We start from the raw sequence: 27,429 nt of genomic DNA, 5'->3' as shown, positions 1-27,429 counted from the left end.
ATGGTTAATATTGGCGCAGCGACTACAATCATTTTCACTGTAGATAAATCTGCTGATTATTCTCTTGATTCATCCGTTGTTTGGTCTATAAAATGTCAAAAACGCAATTGTCCTAAGTCCCAGATGTCTATTTCACATTGCTCGTCCTTTTTATTTGGTTTACTTTTACATTATACAAAGAAAAGTAGGTACACACGATAGCGGAGCTGCAACCACAGAATCAATTAATTATCAATGAATTTTCTGTTGATTGAATTATCAACTAATCCACTGATTGTCTAAGCTCTATTCAAGAAACAATACTGTAGCTGATCACACATCACACCTCTCTTTATGTCTAATTTGTCTGACAACTAATCTAATTTGGAGATTTAATCAACGTCTCAGGGCTGCAGCATAAGAGTTACTATTTTCCTGGTCAGCAGGTAGCTTTGATGAGCAATGATCAATTCACTACTTTACAGTTGTTAAGTTATAAAGTTGAAACTAGAGACAGGATAATATGTAAATGGCAGAAACCAAATTGTGAATTGAGAAGAGTCCATCAAAAGAAAAAGTTGTTTTTAGTTGCTGGTTTTTGTAGGAGTTAAACAAACAACACATAATGTGTCTGCAGGGAGATTTATACATGTTGGTATGTGGGTTTTGTTACCTTTGGACAGCTGTTCCCCCTTTTAAGCTTTAAGCCTATTTGTGCTGTGCTGAGCTAACCGGCTTCTGGCTTCAGCTCCGTTTTTTAATGTAATGAGAGTGTTATCGATCTTCCCATCTAACTCTTAATAAGAAAGCAAAGAAGGGTGTTTCTCAGAAGGGTGATCCACTTTTAAAAAAAAAAATTTTTTTTTTTTTTTAAAGTGTGTGCGCAATTGTGTTCTCTTGCTCGTACGTGTGTGAGATCTGTGACATCCCAGACAGTATCATCGCTCTAATGAGGATCACACACACTGCTCTACATCTCTCTAATCATCACTCCATTTCTTTTCCTTGCAACTCAAAGCCACAGCTGAGCATCGGTCTCCCTCTCTGTCTTCGAATCGCTCACTTGTCTTTTCTTTCACGATTATAATTAGCATGATCTCTCTGTCTCTCACTGCCTCATCTCCTTTTCCTCTCCATGTCATGCTCATATCCACTGTCATATATTCATAGGCTGTTGTGGATTGTTCAGCCTTCCTCTATTCTTTCTCCTCTTGCACTTCAGTTCATTTGTATTGCACTGTCTGTCTTCCACAGTCGCTTAGGTGCTTCTCATTTGTTCATTTGATATCTCTGAATCTGTCTGTCATCATCTGGTGGTTTGTTATTGTCAGCCAGAGAGAGGCGAAGGGCAGCAACAATTGCTCAAACGGGCTCAGTTTTCTGTGAAGGTTTCCTGAGGGAGTCAAACCCACAACTCTATCAGGGATGCTGCTGATGTCACAGACCAGTTGCACTCCTATTGCAGGAGGCTCTCATCTGTCTCTTTTTAATGAAAGCTGGCAATGTGAATGTCATCCTAATGCAATTTTACAGTCTGTCTTTTTATCTGGGAAATACTGCCACAGTGTTTTCAAAGCACATACCAGTATGTGATATTTTATCACCCCATATCCACTGCTAAAGATGCTATCTTGGTTGATATGGTTATACAGCAGCTCACATATTTATTTGGACACTGATCAATGGACAAAATACTCTTTAATGGTAAAATTGAAAGCAAATCTCTATGAATTGCCTTTGGCAGCCACTATAATCTTTCTGTGGGTCGGTCTCTATCAGTTCTACTAACCGGCAAAACTACTCAAGCCGGGTCATGTTGCATGTAGTCATTGGAAAAAAAGCAATTTTTTTTGCTTGTGCATCATATAACCTACTTGACTCAGCCCTTAACATGTATGTTACGTTGGCTTTGTTATCTCGCTGGAATAATATTTTTTTTTAAATTCAGCCTTCTCTTGCAAAGAGCAGGTTTTTCAACAGTATTTTTTGCACTTTTTTTTTTTTATCCTCTGCAGGTCTTGCTGCAAAAAAAAAAAAAAAAAAAACTTTCCCGCTGCATGACACTGCCAGGATCAAGTATTTAGTAAGATGGTGAAAAGACTCCGTTCCATGTCATCAGACCATAGAGCCTCCATCCTCTTCGTATTAGAGTTGTTTGCATCGAAGCTCCCATTTCAGCCAGTCACATTATCTGCACACCTTTCGATGGCCTTTCTCGCCACTCTTTTTGCATAGACAGTTGATTTCTGACGATGGCTGCACTGTATTTTTCTATTGTCCAATGCCAAGACTTTAATGAACTGTCTTTAAAATGTGTACTATCCTTCCAATGATAATAGAAATGGAGTAGACATTTTTGACACTCGTCTGCTGGCTCACTGTCACACTGTCATGACTTGTCCGGGCACTTGAGTGTCATCGTTAATGTTACAGTATCAATAACACCTTTACTTTTCTTAATTATGACGAGTGAGAATGTCTGCCGTGGAAAATGTCTAATTTCCTCTGACTGGATTAATCAGATTTAGGTTACATATTGACAAGCCATCTTCTTCCAGGTTCCAGGTAGACGCACATATAACCTAGAATCACTTGCCACACTTTGATGACACATCAGGGATCTTCATTTAACGGAATACTCAATTTCTAAAACTCATTGACTACACCACTGGTAACTTTGTTGTGTCGGCATAAAGGGGTTTATTTATGTAAACAGGAAATCTCTGCGTACATATTTATGGTGATATTTCACTTGAACATCAGTCTTTTACTGTTGCTCACTGGTCACAAAAGCTTTTGGTGTCTTGTGATAAAGTGTTGTAAAACAATAAAAACACGTTCATAGCAAGTGTAAAGATTTGCCTGTGCGGGTTAGAGTAAAAAAAATAACAGATTACAGATAAAGTAACAGATAAAAGTTTTCTTTAATCAGTATAATTGAGTGTCGAGCAGTGTGAGTTTTGGAAAATTAGGATTATAATAATGAATACGGGCTTTATATTATTAGTAATGTGTCATATTTGTGTAATTTCTACTCAATGCAATATGTGATTTAGTACAAATACCGCATGAACACATGTCTGTATGCTGTTATAAAAAACACAAGCATTTATTGTCATAAACCATCCAACATGTTATAATCCACTAACTTTTTGTTGATATTAAAATTGAATAAAAATGTGTCTATCACACATTTGAAGCGAGCTTGTCATTCACTAGCGGAGCGAGCAAGACACAGATGTTAGTAAATTACATCACTCTGAAAAACACAAAATCAGAGGTCTGCAGGTAGCGCCGTTTCCGCTCCAATTGATCGAACATGTACTGTCATTTTTAATCTATTTGATGACTACTATGTCACCATAAAGTCAACACCACCACCTTGATACCCTTGCACCATAGTAATCCATAAAGATTAAAAGATTATTTCCTGATTGGGGAAGTGGAAGTGGAGTGGATACACATAGGGCAAAGGCTGCAACATGATGACAGGATGGTAGTAACCGTGAGGAGATTCATTACGGTCTCACTGTTATGATTTGATAGTTGGCAGTTGCATTCAAACTGCCAAATGTATTTCCTGGTTTCCAGTTGATGAGTGCTTGAGCGAATATGTTGATGTTTATCGTACTTCACTGATAAACTGTCAGATAATGATCATATTGTCTATAAGTACAAATAAATGGCCATTTGCTTTACGTTTGGTGAAAGTCCATTGCAGTAACAGGTATTGCTGTACATGAAAGCACTGAATGTCACATGAAAGTGTGTTTATAATCAATTCTCGTTACTGCTGTTAGTTCAAACAAAATCTGACTTAATATTTTTGGAATGGTAAAACTGGTCTTTCTCATCTTAGAGTCATGTTTGCTCAGAGTATTTACGCGGTGTGTGTGTCATTTTGTGTGTCTCGGCACCAATGGCTCGTGTGTATTTTTTGTTTCAACAGCAATCACCTGACACTATCCCTGGACCAAGCACTGGACCTGCCCTGCACAAGGTAAATAAACACACAAACGCTCATACACTCACACAAACACATGCAGGTGATGTCATACCTTTAGTTTCGCTGTGAAGTGAACGTGTGTTTGTTTAGCCCCAATAAAGATGACATCAGCGGGGATATTACCTTTTTCCAAGTTAGTTTCACCAACTACACACACGCACACACACACACACACGCACGCACACACACACACACACACACACACACACACACACACACACACACACACACAGAGAGTGAATTTGTCATGCATCACTATAATGCTGTACTGCACTCTGAAAAAGGCCTTTAATATCCCACATGAGTAGTTTTCTTTTAACACTGAAAATATTAGCGAAAGAAGTAAAACATTAAAATCTATATCTGAGGCAAAAACACTGCTCATTTATAAACTTGCAATCCTGTTCACTTAATACAAAAAAAGATTGTGTGTGCTTAGTTATTTGTCCCTCAGCACTGTTATATATTTTTTTTCCACTAGTTGTATTTCATGAGATATTCTTTCATATCTTGGCTCAGTGGACGTTGCTATACCTAACACTGATGTGGTGCCTAAAGCAGTACAATGCTAAACACTTGCCCATGAATGCCTAAGCATTGAGATGCATGGAAGAAAAACCCTGAACTTGAGCCTAACTAAGCCAGTTTAAACTTCCCATCACTCTTGAACGTATTTACTAAAAACTAATTGAACTGGTTTGATAAAAGCTGAAGTGCCTCAGTTTAATTGTTTGCATTGATCTCCAGCTCATGACTCTTGAACTTTGTGATTAACAATTTATAAATGCTCGTGTTGATTCTCAAAAAACATTTTCATAGATGGACCAAACTTTGATCCACTTGCCTGTCAAGAGACTGTGAAAGTGATCCCCATCATTAGCCTGTAAAACTGCTTCCCGTCCACCAGTGCCGCAATGTAGCTCAGTGACATTTCTTTAATTGATTGACAACAATGGAGCTCTATGGCACAGAGGAATGAGCAAACAAATTCCATCCTTTTTATGGAATTTGTTTCCGTAAACAAAAACATATACAAAAGTCACCAAAGTTGTTTCTAAATGTTGCAATATTTGAGACTGTTTAACCAACACATGCTTAAGCTAGTGATGTAACTTTTGCGAAAAATTCTGAAATACATCGAAAATACAGAGGCCACTGAGCTGCACTGCTGAAGAAATGACTGGTTTGAATTTGAGTTTGAAGACCGTCTCGGATGTTGTAACATAATGTGAGTGGAGTTTCATCAGCTGTTAAGTGGTCTCTGCTCTGTCACGTAAAGAGAAATATAAATAGAAAAGAAGCAAGCAATCCATGTAAACAGCTTATTTGAAATACGGTCTCATTTACGATTGCAGGATTATTGCAGTGTGTAGACACAGTCAATGTTTCATCCCTCGGGGGGGGAAAGCAATCGAACTGTCCTTGTGAGCCGGTTAATGACATCTGCATGTGGCCACATTAGCTCTCCACAATCTAATATTCATGTCTAAACCAATATAGAGATGACATTTTTTTGTCATTTATCCATCTTAATGATAGCGCTAACTCATTTTTATGTGTTTTTGTGTGTGTCAGTCTTGCTCCCAGAGTTTTCCATGTGCTGGTCGGACTGTGAGGAATGCCTTCCTCTCTCATGGACCGTACCCAGCTAAAGACAAGATACACCTGGCCCGGATCATACGGTACACTTGTCTTTGTCTGTTTGGGTGTCTGTGTGCAGGGCTGAATTGATGGGTCCACTGAAGCATATACACTGACTCACCAATCACTGTCGAGTCGGGTCCTGATAGGCCAGTCATGTTGTTTACGCAGTAAAATGAATAATGTGGGACGTAGCTATTACATAGCAGAGCTCAAGATGGTCTGGGAATACATGCACTTTAATGCAGTATACTGTCCATGCAGTACATCTAGATGCATGCAAAAAAACAACAACATTTGAACATATGGACACAAATAGAAATAGATACTCTTAACCATCATTGCACATCTTCCCACACAAACGCACACTGCACACATACACATACACATACACACACACACACACACACACACACACACACACACACACACACACACACACACACACACACACACACACACACACACACACACACACACACACACACACACACACACACACACAACGAGCTTCTCCTGGGGGAAAGCAGACGGAAACTATTCCGTGTTTCAGAGTAAAAGGCTTACAGAGAACTAATGAATAATCAATGGCTATTGATTAAATTAAAAAAAGACAAGCTTAGTGTCAAGAGAAGCGCATGCATCGCGTATCGTGACACTGTGTGGCCATACTTGTGTGCTGAAGATGTGTGTGTGTGTGTGTTCTTTTTAACAGGCGTAGCTATGTGGGGGTGGAGTTGGTGCAGTGGCTGTGCGAGCAGTGTGTGTACGTGCGCTGTCGGACGACTGCTGTGCGCGTCTGGCAGGTGCTGCTGGAGCTGGGAGTCCTGCTGTCTGGTAAAAACACACACAAACACTAACATGCCCATTGTTTGGACTGTGCTTTGACATTTATAGTCCCTTTCCAGCAACATCAGCAACAACCTATACTGTACAAGAAGCTAGTGATTAATTTGGTAATTTCCAATTTCCAACATCATTTTACTGCCTCATTCACCTGCTAAGCACATCATTTTAATTGGGATCTTGTCTAGTAAAGATATTGACATAGCCTCTTTGAGATTAACTTTCCATAAAGTAAAATTACGCTGAAACTAAGGATCAGGACACTGTGTATTCAAGCCCACCGCCTCTTATGAATGTAATTATCCTGCCCACATAATCCTCCTTCATTATTTATGTGTAACCATGTTAATAAAATTGTATTACACACTAAACAGTCTGAGAGTCTATTAATCTAATATCAGCGCACTGTCAGTGCCGAGGTAAAAAACAATTGTGTTGCATTCATCTTAGTTAAGACACTATTCAAAGGCCGGTAATGTTTCTTTAAAGGATAAACAGAGCTGCTCAGGTGCAGTTCATCGGTCTGGCTAATCCACAATAATTCACACAAAGAGTTTATCCAGGTTTTATTATGGGCGCCGTGCGTCTGCTCTTCCTCTAGAACTAAGAAGTGCTCATTTCTTTTTGTCAGTGTTTACCTGAACGATTCATAATAATTCAGGTGAATCCCATTTGCTTTCGGGTATTGACTGACATCAATACTTGTCCAGGCGCAAATTATGAAGGGCTTCAAAGGGCTTTTACTTGAACAAAAATACTTTTGATCACAGTGGGAGAAGTATTTGTGTAAATGGATTGTTACATTTGTAGACACAATTAATGTGGCTTAAACAATTGTTTGTCTTCCCGGTGGTAGTTTTCAGAGCACAACGCCTGTAGTATTTTCTTGATACCCTCCAAAAGATTGTCTTAACGCAGCCGATATCACAGTGTATATTTAGCCTCAAAAGTATAGTTTATGTGCAGTAATAATCATTAACTTTTTACTGGTCTACTAAACTAAGCATAAAAGTTGAACATGGTCATACATACAAATATTGCCAACAAGCCTCTATCTGATCATTGACCTTAATTTATCTGGATGTGAATGAGGAATAATCAATCCTTGACTAACTAGAGCTACAATACAACACATGCAGAACCATGTTAGCTCACTATAGCTGATTACACATCAATTGCACCTTTCAACAACACCTACATTTCTAATTACGTTACAGGAAGCTACTATTTCTCACTTTCCATTATGTTGGGTTTGTGTATCTGTTTTTTCTTCAGTAGACCAGCGGGTGGTGTTTTCGGACTCCAACTCTTACTACCAGTTCAGCTTCGAGGAGTGTGACTCTGCCTCTTGTGAGTTTCGCTCCAATGAAGGGGAGTGGCCAGAGGCGGTGAAGCTTCTCCTACAACTCGCCCCATATGTCCAGTTTCGCTCCGGAGGTGGGGCCAATAGCCCGTAAGTGTACACTGAAATCTTGATTGCACAGATGCTGTGATGGGTGGATGCAGGACAGATGGTTGGGTGGGCTGACCAAATGAAAATTAGCATAAATTAATTTGAATGCAAGCCATGTAGCCTGGTCCTCAATTGAGATTACTTTGTCAAAATGATCTGGATAGGATTATAAATTCACAGTTAAAATGTGTGGTTACATTGTAACCTTGGTTCTCTGAGTGAAGACACTATCTCTCTACCTCCCTACATATGAAATTAGTAACGGAGTGGCGAGATAGTCACGAGACGGTTGGCAGCATGTGGTTGTGTTGCAAACTTGGTTCTCTGAGTGAGAAACAAGACAGAGAACGTGAGGTTATGTTTTACCCTTGGTTCTCCGAGTGAAGAGAAGAAGACAGAGAACGAATATCTACAACTTTTATTTTTTCTTATTTATTTTAACAAAGAGAACACGATTGCAGTTTTTTAACAACTCCCATGTAGCACAAAGCACAGGCTGCTGAATTTATGTTTTTGAATTCACAAATAATATTTTGAAAGGTCGAATTTCGACTATAGGTGGACGGTTTTAGTCATATTCATCTGTTGTAATGGTAAGTTATAGCACGTAACTTGTTTGCACTGTTGTCACAGGATCTCGGTCATATAAATTGCAGAAGTTTGATAATAATTGGCGGTGAACGTAACTCAGTTGTGAAGCACTAGATTATCTCCACTGACCTGAAGTGGAAGCTCATTGCGCTCGTGAAATATCGAAGTGACTGGCTTCCGGTTTAGATTCATGATTGAGGTCATTTGTCTTGTCTGATGATTTACTGCGAAAAGGGACAAGTGACTGTGTTGGATCTGGTGGAAGTGTCCCACTACTGCAAGTACAGTTCTGTCCTCGCAACATAAATACGCACACTCTCTGAAGATCGTCCTCAAATCCCAGCAAGGAACCTAATCTCTATTCAGTGTTTTAAATCCTCAATCTGCTTATGTGAGAGACACAGTCATTTGCAGGCGCACACACCTCCACGTCCACCGAGGAAATGCACTCGTACACAACGTCTGACGCATGATGTGATCACTCGCATACACGGGAAGGGCCCCGACGCGCACTCACACATGCACTCACACATGCACGCACACATGCACGCACAGAGACGTGTCAGCCAGAGTTCTGCTCCTGTGTGTGGGGTTCCTGCTGAGGCTGCGAATGAACTCAATCTGTCACTCAGAGAGGGAGAGAAAATGAGAACAGTATGCGTGTGCGAGTGTGCGTCTGTGAGGGGAAACGAAAAATAAAGTATATATGGAGAGCAAAGGAACAAGAGCACACGCCAACACATTCTTTTGTGTGTCAACTTCAAAGAGTGTATTTACAGACTCCAGGGAGAGAACACGACAGCGCGGGGGAATTGAATGTCATATTTACTAATGTATATCTCGTGTATCATACTGTACCTACTTCTATGTTCTCCATCAGTTACTTTATGTACATTATAGTGGTTGACAGGAGCACTCCACCACAGTGCTTCCACAGGTTGGCAGTGTGTGGAGGAATGAGTGATACAGATGGGGGGGGGGGGTTAACCAGAAAGCCCAGATTAGCACCTCCCTAACAAATTTCATTTGAGAGCCTTTTCATCCCCGACTGGTTTTATCAATTAGTCCTGTTGTGACAGCAGAGAGCTGAGAGAAACCCGCAGAATTTAAATTGGGTTCGCATGCACTTATCATGTTGTGGTTTTCACTTACTCACATAAATTCATGTAAATATGCTTGTTATTCCCAAACATTCATATAGAATATAGAGTTTACAAATCTAAAGTGCTGTGCTGGCGCAAATATTTGATAGTTTTTTTTTTTTGCTTGAAAGTGAAACACTTTTGCTTTTAAAGATTAGACATTAAAGAGATTTTGCATTCAGGGTTCTTACTCCACCACTTTGACTGTGCTGCTTTCTGTGTCTCTCTTTGACTGTGGCGTCATTTCTCTGCAGGTATTCTCTCTCTCTCTCCCGCCGTCTCACACATTGCTTCCTTCTTTGCCTCTTTCTCTCAGAAAAGGAGAATAGCTGTAGCTATGTGGGAAAATACCTGCAGTATTGTAATACTATTTGCTACCAGGCAGTGTGATCATTTAAATTTACTTGCCCAATTTTTAACATTTTCACAGCAATACTTTTTGACAATTGACAAGAATTTCATGATTCGAAGTAGGTTTCAAAATTCAACTTCATGCATTGAAGCAAATGTTAATGTTACAGAATAAACTGTTCTCTGTCACTATCTCCATCTGAATTCAGTTCTGTTTCAATGTAATGAGCTTTATTGGCAAGAAAATGTCTACATCTTATTCTTTCTCTTCCATGTTACCTCACATTACAGTATGAACATAGTGAATATATATATCCTTTTAGAAGAACTGTTTAAAGAGAAAGCATTAAACCACAAGGCACAGACAGTGATATGATCACCTTCACGCTATAATGTAATTCAACTCAACAAGCTCTGCAACGAATACATTTAAGGATTTAAACTAATTGGTAACTTGTGTTATTATGCAATGCACTACAAAAGCAACCCAAGTTACAGTGATGGCTTCATAAAGACATATATACTGGCAGTGCTATTACTCTATATTTGGTCCCATGGCATTGGGTCAACTGCCACACCATACTATATATGATATACAGCCCATCATCTGTATACATACTTTATTGTTTGGTGTTGTAGGAGGTGGTGTCAGTTTATAACAATTGTCAGTTGTCCTTTCTTTGAAATCAAGCTCAAAGCACAAGCTCAAGCAAATCAAGCTCTCATCACAGACTCTGTTCTGCGGTGAATTTAAAAGTCATTCATCTTCCGTTACTTTTAAACCTTAATTATTGTAAATTTTAGAGCTTGAGAGCTTTCTTTCAAATACATTGTTCTCTGCTTTGTGCAGGAGGAGTGGAATTGCCAGCGGCTAAAATATGACACTTTAGCTGGGGAGGAGAGAGCATACATGCTTGCTTTGCATAGTGCTCTGGTCCCAGACAATTCACTGCCCTGTCTATTTGAAAAGAAAAGGACAAAAATCCACAAAGCCAGACTCGGCAGAATATGGAAGGAACATTTTAGCTAGAGAGGAGGACAACCAGACAGTCATCAGTTTTTACAGGCAATGCATGCTCGTCCTCCATAAATCACACCATCTGCATTGAGGCACGAGTTTTTAGTTCTTTGTTAGACTGGCTATCAGGTCAAAGCTACATGTGCATGTGCAGTTATTTAACTAAATTATGTAGTTATATGTTTCTTGCTTAAAGGTGCAGTATGTAAATCACAGAATGTCACAGAACGCATTTGCTATTTCGGCATGCACATTTGACAAGGTCTGAACAAGGAAGTGGCGCAGACACCAATCATGTTAATCCTCCATCAATACTGCTGTGTGCTGCTTAATGATTGGTGACACACCTCCTGCTGTGTCTTTCTTCCCGCTCTGGTACATTCAGGCTCTTGGTGAGTCACCAAATAAGCAACTGAACACTGACAAAAAAAAAAAAAAGTCTTTATGACTAATGAGAATAAATTTAGCATGATAGCTCAGAATAGACTTTTTCCATGATCCGCTAATTGACTTCCAACAAAAATTAAGATATAAAACAAAAAACAAAACAAAATGCAGTGATAATTAAAAGAATTGCACTTGTTCTGCTAGTCAGATGTTTCAGAGTCAGTTATTTTATTTTGAAGGAGGGTAGACACAAGTTTTTCCGACCATAAATAAGCAAAATCACTGCTTGTATCACTTCAGTATAAGACTGACAGGAAAAATATGGTATTAGAACACTCTGTCCAGGCATCTGCTGGTCTACCTGCCTCTGTCTCTCTCTGTCTGTGCCAGAGCTGATAGCTGAAGTGTCAGGCTGAGGGCTACGTGTTCTCACCATCTCTCCCGCTTGTGCATCTATCATTCCCTTATCAGATTACTGTGTACACACACACACACACACACACACATACACACACAGTTGCACAAGGCTTCGTTTTCTTTCCTCTACAGCTATTACAAGTACCACTGGGATCTGTTGATAGCATCAGAATTGTATGCAAATGGATCTGTGTGTGTGTGTGTGTGTGTGTGTGTGTGTGTGTGTGTGTGTGTGTGTGTGTGTGTGTGTGTGTGTGTGTGTGTGTGTGTGTGTGTGTGTGTGTGTGTGTGTGTGTGTGTGTGTGTGTGTGCATGCTTGCTTGAGGGAGGGAGAGTGTGAGTGTTGTGCAGAAGGGGGGTTAAGTGTGGTGGACACCAATCCAAACGGTGATTTTGTGAGACAGCATATTAGATGAGGGGCCCTGGAGTGCAGTCTGCAACTAGTGGAGACAAACTCTACAACCTTGTATTATTGCTGAGGGAATAATGTAGAGTTTACCCCCAAAACAACCACTTGTTTATACAGCGCACACACACACGCACACTCAAATGTAGTCAAACACAAATATATTGGCAGATGCACTGAACACCTGTATGCACAGCCACTGCATTGCCACACACAGACAGACAGACAGACAGACACACACACACACACACACACACACACACACACACACACACACACACACACACACACACACACACACACACACACACACACACACACACACACACACACACACACAGACAGAGCTTCACTAACATCAATAGAAGGGTGTGTCTGTGAGCTGTTTTACATGAAACCACATGAAAGGGAGGAGGGGGGTGCTTAGAGACGCTTAATACAAAGACATGCCGGTGCTGGAGAGCTAGAAAGACAGATGGGAGGGAAAATCCAACAGGCAGATACAAATGTGCTGAATGTAAAATATTCACACTGAGCATATATTCATCTATTATACAGCATGTTTATTATACCATGGTTTGCAGTGAATGATGAGTGGATTATGTCTTCAATGAATAAATTAAAGTGTTGGACAGTTGTGACTACACTAAGTGGTATCTTTAAATTTTTATCTTTTGCCCTTCCAAGGTCCAACACAGAAAAAGATTAAATTAACAATGATGTAAATTTGGGAAAAACAGATGTTTTTATTCTGCAATGTTGAAACCAGGTAACATTTGGCATTTTTGGCTTCATAAATGACAAACAATTGATTCATATGATTAATATGTTTGATAAATATTGAGAGATTTTACTATAAGATTAATGAAGAGCCTATCTTAACTTAATAAATGGACTTTTAATTCATTTTGAAATTAGATTTCTCACTGGTTCTGTCTCGGGTGTGCGACCATTTTGAGGTCATCGTAAGATGTCCTCCGTTTCCATGTATGTGTTTGGATTCCACCAAACCCAAAGCAGCTTATAGAAATTAGTAAAAGGAAAAGTGGGGAAGAAGAAAAGTGGCTGCTATTCAGCTACATAAATCCAAGTATTATTCGAGTGAAAACATGTTAAAATGGATGAGTAAGATGTGTACGCAGGCAGTAGTTCTTCTCTTATTATACCAGGGGGCAGTGTGGCGAGGACAGCTGCTCTGCAGGGAACTTGTATCTCTGCAGAGTGTTTGATTAGACTAATGTGCACTCATCAGCTGCAAATAAAGCTGTGCCTGTTTCTCTACAGGTCAGAGGAAGACTCTGAAGGCAACCGGGACGTCTGCAGTGAGATTCTTCAGATGAGAGCTCTCGAAAGGCTCACCTCTACGGTCAGTGTGTGCATGTGAATCTGAGAAAGGATAAATTCAGTATCACCTCATGAGAGAAACCCATTATTTTACAAATAGACAAACAGGAAATGATCCTGTGTTTTACTCCAGTATTTATATTTTGGGGATTTTTGAGTCAAGTCGTGCTTCCAATTTTTCTTTTTTTCAACAGGTACAAAGTGAGTTGGCGGCTGCCCTCGCCCGAAAGACTCGCAAAGCTTGTAAGTGGGACATTTAGTTAGAGTGTGTGTGTTTTTCTTGAGAAGCTCTCCTGATGTGTGTCCCCCCCCTCCCCCACTTTTCCAACCATGATAAGAAGATACAGTAATAAAGACAATGTCATGTAATGAATGAGTAGGCTGTAAAGTGTTGCTGTTCGTGATTGTTTGCAGTATCAGAGCAGGACTCTGAGACGACAGAGACGAGCCACCAGGAGTCTTCCACACCTAGAGAGGAGAGCAGCCCGGTAATACACACACACACACACACACACACACTGAACAGACACGCACTACAGGAACATCTCTATCAGTTTTCTTTGACCCCAGTGCTGAAGCTTCAGTTCATTTTCAGTATCTGTCACCGCAGTTCATTCCATTATTTCTATTTTTCCGAGGCCTACAACGAAATTAGTAAAGCCAGTCCAGTTAATGATGACGGTAAATATTCCTCATAACTGAACAATTCTGCATTGAAAAAATAATCTATGTATAAATACGTACATGTAATAAAGCTCATAGTTTTAGTGTAATATCTTTAGAGAGAGTAGCATTAATCCGGAAGAGTTATGGCTGGTATGGTTGAACATCCTGTGTTTATACGCAGAATAAACATAAGCTAAATGTCAAATGTTTTTAAATCAGCAGCAATATTTCACGTGTGCATTACACCTATGAAATGTTGCCGAAACCCATGCACAGCACTGCTAGCATGCATGCAGTATTCCAGCATATCACTAATTGAAAAAGCTAGAGGCTATTTGTTTGTTCATGTTGCTGTGCAGTTTTATGTCTTGTTGCAGTACTATTAAGTGAAGGTTTCAGTGTCTTAATAGCAACGTCAGCTGTTTTTGATGGCTGTTGTACCCAGAAAGCAACAAGACCAATAATAGCCAATTAATATATTACTTGATCAGCTCAATCATTGATTGCTTGCAACATCCAGAATACAGATAATAACTGCCTTTTCCTGAATACTGTGATCTCTGTCAAAGGTCACGGATTGCAAGTTGTTTCTATGTGGAGGTACAAATGTGGCAGAAAATGGGGTCAGAACGGAGTGTAGACAGAGGCGTGTTTGCTTTCTGGTCCCATCTCTGAACAGTCAAAACCTCTTTTTCTCTATCAATTATTCATTCACTGATTACACCAGAGAGATGAAGTGAGAGGACGAGAACGAACAGCAAAAAGAGAATCACACAATTACACATACAGTACTTTATATATACATGTATATCATTGGTTCACAGTTTTTTTTTAGCTTTTAACCCATTACTGCTAAGCAATGGCGTCTTGCGGCTCCTTGTCACACTTTGGACTTGTCTATTACTTGATGAGTGCAAATGCTGAAGTATATAAATAATTTCAGAGGCCTGAATTGACAGACTAGTCAAAGATTAGAGAAAATGTCTTAAAGAAAAGGTCAATATTTTTTGCTCTCATGGCCCCTGATGTCCACTGGATCTGGTTTGAGTGCATTTGGTTTACGCCACAGCTCAGTCATTGGTCCACTGTGGACTCGGTGTCTTCTGGAAATATTTCAGAATTAGAGAATCTGTTTACATGTATAATATAGTTTTTAGCTGTTTTGCCATCTTTTGTTTGATGTTTTGCAAGTGTATTGGAAACACTTGCAGCGTTGATGTATTGTAGCTGTATTTCAATATGACAACCTTTCATTTTCTCTTAGTAATAACTGATGGTTAACAAGCTACTTATGAACCAAAATCTAATTTTAAACTTGCCCCCTTGTCTGACAAAAACTGAAAAATATATAAATGAGGGGAACAACTGACTTTAGAATAGAAGAGGGAAGTGTGGTATAAAGGTCTGTCTCCTTCCTTTCCTCTCATTTCTCCTTCTGTCTCTTACTGATTACAAACACATTAAACTAGTTTTGCTGTTACTGTGTTAAGACAAGTCATTAATCAAAATGAAATAGAATTCCCTCGGAATATAGGCACTAATGGACATTTACAAGTGAACAATGCGTGTTATTGAGATGCTCTGGTCAAGAATGCTACACCAGCTTTGCGACAGAGATTTAGTGAACATTAGATTGATCCTGCTGTGCCTGTACCCCTGCTGACTGTTATTGGAAACACAAGTATTAAGTCTTCATGATTTCATGAAAAGGAGGACAATAAACCACATACAAGTACTAAACGTCAAAGATAACACAATGAACTATAAGGCTTCTTTCCTCTGTAGTCCTTGTTGTACAGGATAGACCGCTTTATGCAGATATCTCACTGATTCCAAACTCTAATGCAGCTGAAATGAACTGGAGCCTAATTTAGTTTCAATTGCCCTTCAGATTACGGAAAGTTTTAGCTTTTCGTAGAGCTCAAACACGAGAGGGATCAAAGTAAAATTAAGGATACAATGGGAGAGAAGAGGAGATAGACAGAGACAGCCACACAATACATGCACACACAGACAGGTTTATCTGTGTGTGCTCTGTGTCGGGCACAGGAAGCTGAAACTCGGTTTAGAGGAAGCAGCAAGGGACACGGGACGGTAGTTGTGATATGATGTCCGTGTGTGTACGTGGCTATTTTACCAGATAAGAGTTGTCATTGGGGGGGTGTTTTCATAGTCAACAAAATGAGTGATGTTGTGCATGGGTGTGTGTTACCCTCTACTGGAGCACGGTACCGTGGGATAGTTAAGCCCACAGGAAGGGTTAACCAACTCTCAGCCAATTGAAACATCCCTCTTTCTCTCTTCCAAGGAAAATAAACAGACCAGGCTACCCGCCACTTGTGATAACCATCATACTAGAAGCACTCCGGGGAGCACATGCACACACTAATGTTGTCTGTCGTCAGGTCTATCCGAGGACAAAGCTTTTAGTTTTTTCTGTATCCTCCAGCTCTTCTGATGAAATACAAAGTCTGCTTCTTTGTGTTTCTTTTTCCTTTGTAAAGACATCACTCTTAAACATTCCTATTCATAGACTTTTTATCTGCCGCAGTTGGACTACCAAGACGGTAACACATTTCTAAGTCCTGACTACAGAGGGGAGGAGAAAGACCGACACCACACACACACCTAAACACACTCGGTTCTCACACAGACACCCACTCCCGCCCACTTATACTACTAATCACACACTCACTCTTTCTCCGCCAGACCGTCTGACACTGAGCAGTCAGACTGAGACAAAGAGAGAAGTGCAACAGAGAAAAGGAATTACTGACTAAAAGAAAGCAAGAATAAGAGATGAGGAAGGATAACAAGGAGAATAAGATGAGATAGAGAAACCCAGGATTTACTCTTCTTCTAATTCTCCTGATATGGACATAAAAAGGCAACTGAAAACTTGTCAGTGCATGTTTCTGGATTCTGCCCAAATTGGTTTCATCCTCCTTCGGACAAACGAACCTTCAACTTTCTTGACCTCTGTTCCACAGACCACACTTTGAGTGTTTCTACCATGTCCTGGGACTGCGGGTTGAGATATGTCTTCATGCCTCCTGTGTTGCAGCTGGGCGGGGTGTGCACGTTGCGGGACAGCGGTGGCAGCGGCGGCGGAGGGATGGGGACCGTGTGCGGCCGGGAGGAGCTAACCAGTCGGCTGGGGCTTGAGGCCGTTCAGCGGCTGGCCAAGGACGGCTGTCGGCTGCTGCAGAACCACAACTATCGTCTGCCGGACAGGAACCAGGCGGTCAGTAGAGAGTGTGATGTACCATAGGGGCTTTGATATCATGAAATGTCCTTTATTACCCAGCGGTAAATCTTCAGTACTGATGATGTTGCTCTACGAAGTATAACCATGTAATCAGCAGAACGAGTTGTGGCTTCATGGTTAGTGTGAATAGAGAGTAATGGACGTCATGTGGTAAATGTTGTCATTACTGCCGTCATTTTTAGGCGCACTCACACAATTCAGGTCCGAGTTGCTCATGGATTCAGGTCAGGGATCATGTGAGTAAATCCTCATCTGCACCATCATGATTGGTGTTTCTGTCAATATAAAGGATAAACTCACACATATGCACTTCACCCACATTACTGCTCACTTGTACATCATCTGAGGACACATCTGTGCACGACACCCACCCACCAACTAAAGTTATCATTGCAGATGCACAGAGCTTCATTCAGATCACTTCAGATTAAACAACCACCAGTTCTCTCGCTCGTCTAATGTGGGTGTTAATAATGGCTTAGTGCGATGCGATCTCGCACTCTTTTTACAGTCTGTCAAGTTCTGTGTGTGTGTGTGTGTGTGTGTGTGTGTGTGTGTGTGTGTGTGTGTGTGTGTGTGTGTGTGTGTGTGTGTGTGTGTGTGTGTGTGTGTGTGTGTGTGTGTGTGTGTGTGTGTGTGTGTGTTCTCTTGTGCTTGTGTGTATGGCAGTTCACCAGCTAGAGGTTATAATCATTTGTGGGAGCTTGTATGTGTATGTTCATGCTCTGCCGGCGCTGTGGCAGGCTGAGTCAGTGTGCACTCATAATGAGCAGGGTGTTAGTGAAGCGTTGTACTGTATAATCCCGCTTTACAGCAGACCTGAGGGCAGGGAAATGAAGCAAACGCAGTCTGATTTCACCCTACATCACGACTTGCGTGTTTGCAAAGTCTACTGCATATCTTATCACTTTGGTGAGTTTGACTGAAGCCAGGCTTTGGGGATTTTCCAAAGTGCGCATAATTTCACTTTCATTCCATGCAAGCTTGCAAAAAATACATTATTACTGCACTGTATGAAAGTACATAAAAACATATAAGCAGTGTTGTTGGGCAACAGTACAGAGAGGGTTTAAGACTCCTACTTAAACACTATACTCTGAACCTTTAATATCTAAAACACTACCCACACTTAGGTTAACTTGAAAAGTGTAGAGGCTACTTGAGTATAATCCTTTCGAGGGGAAGTTCTTATGATGATCAGTGCAGATTAAACATTTTTACCTGCTGATAATTCATTATGAATAGTGAGAAAACAGCTGTATTTTCAGATGTGCGGTTTACCTCCTTGAAATGTGATTTTAGCACCAGCCAATTATTTTTTACAAGGACATACAAAGTATTTAAATACTCATCAGAAAACATTATTCCAAGTAGAGATCATAAAGTTTGCATACACATACTTTGGGCTGAATTGTAGACAAACATGTATGAATATGTAAGAAAGTATGTTGTCTTTGGTTGGAGGATAGTAATGATATAACTTCGAACCATCCTGGTACAAAAAGGAAACCGTCAGGTGATTTTATCTGAGAAACAATATTTTCTGTGCCTTAAAACCAGTTTAACAGGAGATTTGATTCAAGTATTAGGATCGGTGTTGATGACTTGATGTTAAAAAATTATTAATGAACCGCCAGTCTAGTTCAAAGAGTATTTTTTTTTTCAATAAATGCAGTTTCTCTTCAAATGATCATTTTTGTTCAAGGCATTCATTCAAAAATCCAGAAAAAAGATGAGAGAACTGCTAATTTCCATATACAAAAACATGTGTGAAGAAATATTTAAAACAGTAACATTTCAGACGTATTGTGAAATTATATTATTAAAGTGAGGGGTAGGAAAGGCAAAAAAAGATTTGCTTGTTTATAACATACAAATATGACTAAAATGAAAACGTAGCATGACATCAGCAGGCACTGAGCTGTCTTCACTATGATCACCGCAGTGTGAGCCGTGAAAACCATATGTGACCAAGGGGCAGATGTGTATCACCTGTGAGATTGACTTATAATTAAAGTCTCCTGTAGTTACGAGGAGACAAATCTTAATCTGTCTTCATTTCTAAGATTTTCTCTCGAGATGAAGCTTTTCAGAAACACGCATGAACATCTATAACAGGTTTCATCTTCATTTTAGTCAGCTCATCTTCCATCTTAGGCTGCAGAATTTAGCAGAAACCAAAACCAAGCAACCGGCTCGATTCACCACAGAGACCATTCTCCTTTTACTGGGTTGTCATGGTGATTTTTTTTTTTTTTTTTTTTTAGTTTCCTTTTTTTTTTCCATGACAGATAAGCTCTGACAAACCGGTGTGGGCTGTTTCCATAGTGATATAACTCATGTGTTAGTTAAGTGCACTGGGTGCTTCTCTGCCTTCTAGTCACTTCTGACTTTGCATTGGTACACATCGGATTCAGCCGTCACAGTTTTTCCAGAGGTCAACCTGCACAACGGATTAAACAAGGTCACAGCATGCATGAAAAACTCATACACAACGAAGGCTTTTTGGGAAGCCTGTGTTTCTTTATCATTGTTGTGAGAATTGGACTGCATGTGTGCGTGCATGTATGGTTTCACTTATGTGTGCTGCTGGTCTTAACACATTGTGTTTTCATATTCTTATCCATTATTTCCAGGAATAAGTCCCAGAGCTATCATAACACAGATATGGCTGGGTCGCTATTGGCACAGACACCAAACACACACGCAGACACACTGGTAGGAACAGGAAAGAGACAAAAAAGTGCTTCCTTTTAGGCTTTCCATGAGACCCACCTTTCCTCTGAACAATATTATGTCATAGTGTGTGTGTGTGTGTGTGTGTGTGTGTGTGTGTGTGTGTGTGTGTGTGTGTGTGTGTGTGTGTGTGTGTGTGTGTGTGTGTGTGTGTGTGTGTGTGTGTGTGTGTGTGTGTGCGCATGTGTGTGTGTGCGTGAGAGAGAGAGAGAGAAACAGAACAGAGTGAGCGACAGATATATTTCTGTTCCAAAATCTCAAACCTCCGGAGCATGAAGTCTGTCCATTCCAAGGCAGAGAAAGAGAGAGACAGAAAAAAATCAGAGAAGGGAGGTGAACTGGAAGTACAGATGATATAATTGAAGGAAGGGATGACCGAAATGGGAGGAAAAAGACTGACACACCCGTTAGCTGAGAAAACATAACAGTCCAGAGAAATGTGTGAAATTATGAAGGTTTGCTTTTATTGTTTGATAAAGAACTTTCTGCCTCACTGAAGCTCTGGAAATATCAACTTCAGCTTGTCACAGTCGTGTGATTAAAGGGTGTATTGCATAATTCCCAATTTCAAGTGCCTTCTTTGTATATTTTTTCATTTGTCGTGGCTCAAGTTCTTTCTGAGGTCAAATGAATGTTCTTGAAAATAGCTGTTTGCACTTGGCTCTTTAGGGATTATTTGCGTGTGAATGTATGTAATGTGTTAGTTGCACGTGCCTAGTGTCAATGTTGCAAGTGTTTCCTTTGGTGTGTTTTCTGGAAGCTTTTTGATCTTGTGTGTGTATTTGTGTGTTATAACACTGCCTTCCTCCGTTCTTAGCTCGGAGTTGTTTTTCTTGGCATCTGAGCAAAGAGTGTTGTCGGAAAGATCAACAGTTTGCTACTGGGAAGGCAATTTTTACAGTAGTTGTAATTGGTTACAGAATGTCCCCCTTTTTCCTTTTTTTTTTAAAACATATTTCTGATATCTGATATTGTAGAGAGACAGGGAAGGTCAGCAGAGATGGAGGGGGGGGGGACTTGTGATAAAGTTGGTCCTGGTCTGTATTTGAACCTTAGATTATGTGGTCTAATGGCGTGTTCCCTTAACCACCAAACGTATCTTGACATTACATCTGGGCTGCTGGGTGCGGTATTGGTGCCAGTCCAAAATGTAATTAATGGCGCACTGTGTCTGATCTCTTTACATCAGCTGTCACTGCGTTACTTATCTGCTGTATTCATCTTCATGTTGCTAAACCTCGAGGATGTTTAATTTCAGCGTGTTCCATTGAGATCTGATAATAATTCTTCTAAAGTACTCATTCTCCACAAGTGGGTGGTACAGTGTATTTATGTACTGTTCAGTTTGACAGTTTGTGTAATACAGTGAATATCAACAGACTTTATCACATCAGCTCAGTGTATCTGTCTACCTCAGAATTTGGATTGTTTACCTTTGTGCAACCTTGAATAGACAATATATTGATATTATATCACACCATGATATAAAACTAGATATCATCTTAGATTTTGGATATTGTTTGGGATATGTATATATTAAATGTTGGTCTCGGTGTGATCAACAAGAGTAAAAGGGAAGAAACCTAACTAAAGTCAAATGTAAGTTGTCCTGTTTGTACTTCTTGAATCAAAGTCGTAAACTTAATTTAACTTTATTATAAATATTTTAAATGTGGAATTTGTCATATTAGGGTAAGTAAGTCCAAATGGAATTGGTAGATAAAAAAATGTAAATCCTATTTTATTCTATCTTTCTTTGAGAAGAAAATGTGACACAGCAACACACTGAGGGCGAGGATGTGGTAGATGCTCAGCATCTGTGTCATCCTACTGTAGAGTATGAGTCATCAGGGCATGTCTACACGCGCGCGCACACACACACACCTACACACAGACACACACACACAGACAAAGAGTACTTGGGGCATATTGTGTTGTCTGACCCAAGTCAGATCCTACCAGCTGTCTCAGGATCAGAGAGCTCCTTTCATCAGACAATCACAGAGATAGTGTGTCAGTGCGTCTGTGCATGTGTTTGCTTTTTAGTTTCTGCTTCTCTATTGACTCGTTTGTGAGCGTTATAGAAGTATCCGAGAGTTCCACAGTGCCTAAAGTAAAACTCTTGATTCTTGATGATCACGGTTATTGATTAGTGCACTTTCATCAACCAAATAACTTTTTAGAAGCACTTGAGAATTTGCTCAGTCCTCACCTGATTATTATTATTATTATTATTATCATCATTATTATTATTGTAATTGTGTCATCTAAAATGTCAATATAAGACCAAACCCAATAGAAAGGCAGCCCTACATAGAAAGCGCTGTGTCACTTGTGATTGCTGTTCAGTCCCTCTGGCTGTGACAGAGACTGCAGCGAGCAGCTGGAGGAGAGGCGCTGCTTCTTTATCTCTTCCTCCCTCTCCTGTCCTCTGCCTTTGATCTCCCTCTCTCCTCTCCTTTTTCCTTTTACTCTCCCCAGGCTGTTTCTTGTTGTCCTCCTTTGTTCATCTGGAGCTCTGTTCCCTTTACAGCAGGTGTGTGTGTGTGTGTGTGTGTGTGTGTGTGTGTGTGTGTGTGTGTGTGTGTGTGTGTGTGTGTGTGTGTGTGTGTGTGTGTGTGTGTGTGTGTGTGTGTGTGTGTGTGTGTGTGTGTGTGTGTGTGTGTGTGTGTGTGTGTGTGTGTGTGTGTGTACGTGTCGGATACACGGATCAGGTTGCTGTTCATTTTTGGGAGCAGAAGATCATTTCAAATGTCAGCCCACATTCCTGGGTGTCCTCATTGTAATTTATTACACAATACCCTTCCCTCTAAATGCAGGAAATGTAATACTTCCCTTTGATGGTGCCAACAGAGTATGTGTCTGCATGTGTTTTTGGTGTATGAGTGTGTTTGCCTACGACTGTATATGTTGGAGAAATATTTCATCTTAAATGGAAGGGCAAGGATACAAAAGCCTGACCAATAGGTTTTATGTGACAGTGGTAAATTGTCTTGTATTTGTTTTATTGATATTATATAAAACATTTTACAGTATGATCCCTAAAAGTTGGTGAATAAACAGTTGTAATATAGTGTACATGATGAGAGTGGCGTGCTGTGTGAGACAATTTACAGATGAACCGTAAACTTTTCAGTGCTCCCTGGTGGATGAACTCTGTCATGGTAACAGTCAGGATATTACTATAAACGTATCTTGACTTTTCAGCGCTCTAATTTCTTCTCATTTATGGGACACCGAATGTACATATGCCAGTAATAAGCTGACATAGACATATAATGTGCATATATATGGTCAAATCCGATATGAAGTAATCAAAGACTGCACAATCTAGAGACAAAGAGTGTGCAAATAGACAAGAGACATAGCAGAAAAAGGAATAGCAGTACTGAAGATAACCACATTGGATGCATCACATCTGTTTTGTTGTCTGTTCTGGCTGAAATGTTCTGTCTTCACTCCTTAAATCACCTTCCAACAGTTTTGTCCTTGCTTCACTTTGTGACATGTCTCTCTTTTTTTCTCTCCTTTTTTCCTCTTTCAGGAGGCGGTGGGGCGGGTTTGTCTGAAGGAGAGAGGACGGGACGTATTGGTGCTGCAGAGAGTGACATCGTCAGTGATGTCGCCATCGGACCGGCCCTCACCCACGTCGTCGGGGGGCGGGTCCAGAGAGGAGGATTGCGACAGGAGGTCGGTCCTTCCTCCTACATAATAAGGGCCCTCCGAACTAACAGTAGCAACAAAAACATAATCATAGTCCTCCTCCCTCTCTTTTTCAGTTTTTACTCTTTGGGATCTCAAGTTGCAACCACACACTCTTGCATGTACATGAAAATGATCAGTAGTGCTATCGCCATGTGCGTGTGTGCGTGTGTGTGTGTGTGTGTGTGTGTGTGTCTGTGCGTGTGCGTGTGTGCGCATGTGTGTATGTGTGTCGAAGATAATGTATGCTTTAGCTTCTGGCAGAGAGGAAGAAGGAGAGAATGGCTTTTTGTTTTCAGCTGAAAGGGAAAAAAAGATCACACCGAGACTGGTTTACTTCCTTCCACGCATCAGTCCATGTGTTTGGGATCGTGTGTGTGTGTGAGAGAGTAAGAGAGAGGGAGGGAGGTAGGTTTCGTTAAAGTTGACTTCTTTGTGCAGTGTTTGTGTGTATTTAAGTCAGTGCGTGGCAAGACCTAAGGCACAAAGCAGGGAGTGTCAGTGACAGGCAGGTTAAGTGGGTGTGTGCATGTGTGTATACCATTTTCAGCATCTTCAGCAGCAATCAGTTCCCTCCCAGTGCTACTGTAGGAGCTGTCAGATGTCAGAGAGAGGCTTTTAATCTCTGAGCTCGTCGCTGACGGGGGCAGACAGACAGGCAGTTTACCCCATGAAAGAGCAGCCTTCCTGGGTGTGAAAAGCATAGAGGAGGGCTGATCATTGGGAAGCGTATAGATATGAAGATGACCTCTGAGCTAGCTACACTTGCAGAGGCAGAGGAGGACATAGATGTAGATGATGATGACGAAGACGATGATGAGGACAGCAATCATGATGACGACGGCAGCAATTCAGAAATCTCTACTTTTGATGTTCCCCATTTTCCCTACATTGATGATGACGATGTGGAGGAAAACAAGGAGGAGGAGAGGGAGGGAAGATGGAGGGAAGGACATGGTCGTACTTGGTACTCTTGCTCCAGTGAGGAAGATTGTTGCGACTCTTACAGGTATGTGGTGGTGTCGGGAACGCCGCTCAAGATCTTGGAGCATCTGCTAAGTGACCTGCGTTTGGATGACCAAAGAGGGGCACCAGAGAACAGGGAGAGTGGTAAGTTTTGGAGAAACTCACACACACACACACACACACACACACACACACACACACACACACACACACACACACACACACACACACACACACACACACACACACACACACACACACACACACACAGACATGAACACACATGTTTTGTAGACATCATGCAGAGACACGTGTGAGTGAATGTGGCCGTGTCTTCATGAAAAGAGAAATGATTAGAATTAGTATGATACAAAAGTGAAGGCAACCTTTTTTCTTTCAGTTTGTTATGTAAAGTACTGCAGCTGAAATGTTTGTCTCGGCTCAGTGGCACACATTTAAAACTAAGCACCACACCTCCTCCTGAGGAATTTCATGCTGCACAACAAGTTACAACACTAGCCTGGACATTTCTCTTTATTTTTTATTTCCCCGTAAGTGGGTTTAAACTTCAGGAGTTATGCAATTACTGTGTGTGTGTGTGTGTGTGTGTGTGTGTGTGTGTGTGTGTGTGTGTGTGTGTGTGTGTGTGTGTGTGTGTGTGTGTGTGTGTGTGTGTGTGTGTGTGTGTGTGTGTGTGTGTGTGTGTGTGTGTGTGTGTGTGCCTGCCTTCAGCCATGACATTGCCTGTAAATATGAAAAACATTCAAGAGGTTAAATGCTTTAACGAGTTTGTGAAACGATGGCCTCAGGGTGCTGAAGGCAATTCTGCCGCAAACAATTCCAGTGAATGGCTCAGCGTTGTATCTCAATTTCACAATCCTCAGTTGTACCCTGTAGTTATTGCGTTCTTTGATAGTGCGGCGGCTACGGTAGTACTAAATTGTTATACCTCAGGAATCATTTTGTCATTTGTTTTGAAGCAGTGAGCACATAGACCTAGTTGAAAGTAATGGAATGCAACCTGTTCATTGTTTAAATGTCAGAAAACAGTAATAAGTAGCAAACACAGTACCTGTTTAAATATCTTCCAGCCAGTTGTTCCAGTAAAAGTTTTACAATGTACAGCATGTGGATGTGGAGTGACTGAGGTTACAGTGTTAATATGGTTTGTGTCCCTTTATTTCTTAAAACAGAGGCTCTTTAAACCTTTCTGATTATGTACCACCCAAATGCCACTTCTCACTGCCTCCCACTGTATCCATAAAATAAAAATGTTTATGCAATGGCCTCAGTAAGGCCAAATAATACAAATATATGTATTAATCAGAGCACCCAGTATGTAAATGATTAACGGCTCATTTCCAATGTATATGTAATAACTGCCATCTGTAATCAAATTAAATGACAATTTTCTTGGACTTGGGCCAGTTGGAATGCAATTGTCAGGCCTCTTAGCGAAGAGCCTCGTGTACCACCAGTGGTACACATACCACAGTTTGGAAATCACTTAAAATTCTTAAAATAATAATTTCATAAAAACACTCCCCCACAGATCATAAGAAAAATATATGTTAGTAAAAATTCTCGCTAATTTCTTTGTCATCGTCAATAGATCATGACTTCTTTTCTTTTAATTCGATTCAGTATCAACATGAAGCCCAGGTCCACTTAAATAATGCTTTTGTACACAATGAGATGTGGATCCAAACTTAGATTTTATAATAGCCTTCTCTTGCCATCGTTTCAAGACAAAGCGTCTTTATGCATCACCTCCTCAGCACCACCAGTTCCCAGCAGTCCACAGGGAGCCATCGCACTGAATTGCAGGAAGCAAACGAAGAAAGAGGGAGAGAGATAAATGTGGGAGAGAGAGCGAGAACTGAGATGGTCTTTGTCGAGGAAGTCCGCCTGATATTTATTCAGTGAAAAGAGCAAAGACATCCCTTTTTTTTTTTTTTTAGTTTTTTGTTGTTTGTTTTTTTAGTGGGAGCTGAGGGAGAGAGGCAGAACTAGGGAGGCAGAGTTGATGTGCATGTTTTGTTGTTCCTGTCTCTGAATCCATGTTGGTGTCTCTATCGTTTGGCTTTTGGTCTATGTGCTCTGAATGAGCGTGTGTGTGCGTGTGTGTGTGTGTGTGTGTGTGTGTAGACCCTCTGGGGTGGTGCTGAGCATCAGTGTGTGCCGTTGTAGGCTTAGCTGTGCAGCACATTGAACAGGCTCTAACATGTTACCGTAGTGAGAGAGAGAGAGCAATTACCCCGACCGCCCCTATCCATGTACACATCAAAAGAACACACGCACACAACAAAAAACCACAGCACCAGATTACTCTGATTAGTTCAGCACACGCACTTTTTCTATCTTTTTTCTTTCTCTCACAAGAGATAAAGTCCCCAAGGTCAGAACTGAATGAGTTATTCATCAGGGTGCTGTGTGTGTGCGTGCGCTCGCGTGTGTGCACTGCAGTGTCTATGAATGTATGTGTTTGACTTTGTGCGTGCCAGCGGGCA

The 27,429-nt window shown here is 40.7% G+C and overlaps 1 protein-coding gene across 2 annotated transcripts in view; it reads left to right on the top strand.

Annotated features, from left to right (window-relative positions):
• Window positions 1-27,429, top strand: part of rapgef5a (Rap guanine nucleotide exchange factor (GEF) 5a) — a 45,931-nt gene that overhangs the window by 5,724 nt on the left and 12,778 nt on the right. The window contains exons 2-11 of one of the 2 annotated variants that reach the window (XM_069694849.1): window positions 3,929-3,979; window positions 5,561-5,667; window positions 6,342-6,463; window positions 7,751-7,925; window positions 13,522-13,603; window positions 13,776-13,824; window positions 13,996-14,069; window positions 17,312-17,491; window positions 23,796-23,941; window positions 24,963-25,063. In XM_069694849.1, coding sequence (XP_069550950.1) covers window positions 3,929-3,979; window positions 5,561-5,667; window positions 6,342-6,463; window positions 7,751-7,925; window positions 13,522-13,603; window positions 13,776-13,824; window positions 13,996-14,069; window positions 17,312-17,491; window positions 23,796-23,941; window positions 24,963-25,063 — 1,087 coding nt within the window. Of the gene's footprint in view, window positions 1-3,928; window positions 3,980-5,560; window positions 5,668-6,341; window positions 6,464-7,747; window positions 7,926-13,521; window positions 13,604-13,775; window positions 13,825-13,995; window positions 14,070-17,311; window positions 17,492-23,795; window positions 23,942-24,962; window positions 25,064-27,429 lie in introns of both variants that reach the window. The other variant, XM_069694841.1, reaches the window with a different exon arrangement.

Source organism: Brachyistius frenatus, unplaced genomic scaffold (assembly GCF_029030835.1).
Source record: "Brachyistius frenatus isolate BFR_SWC_R1_liver_20210118 unplaced genomic scaffold, ASM2903083v1 Contig_2, whole genome shotgun sequence".
In the NCBI taxonomy this organism is placed as follows: domain Eukaryota; kingdom Metazoa; phylum Chordata; class Actinopteri; family Embiotocidae; genus Brachyistius; species Brachyistius frenatus.
Note: the sequence above shows the minus strand (reverse complement) of the source record. Positions and strands in the feature narration are given on the sequence as shown.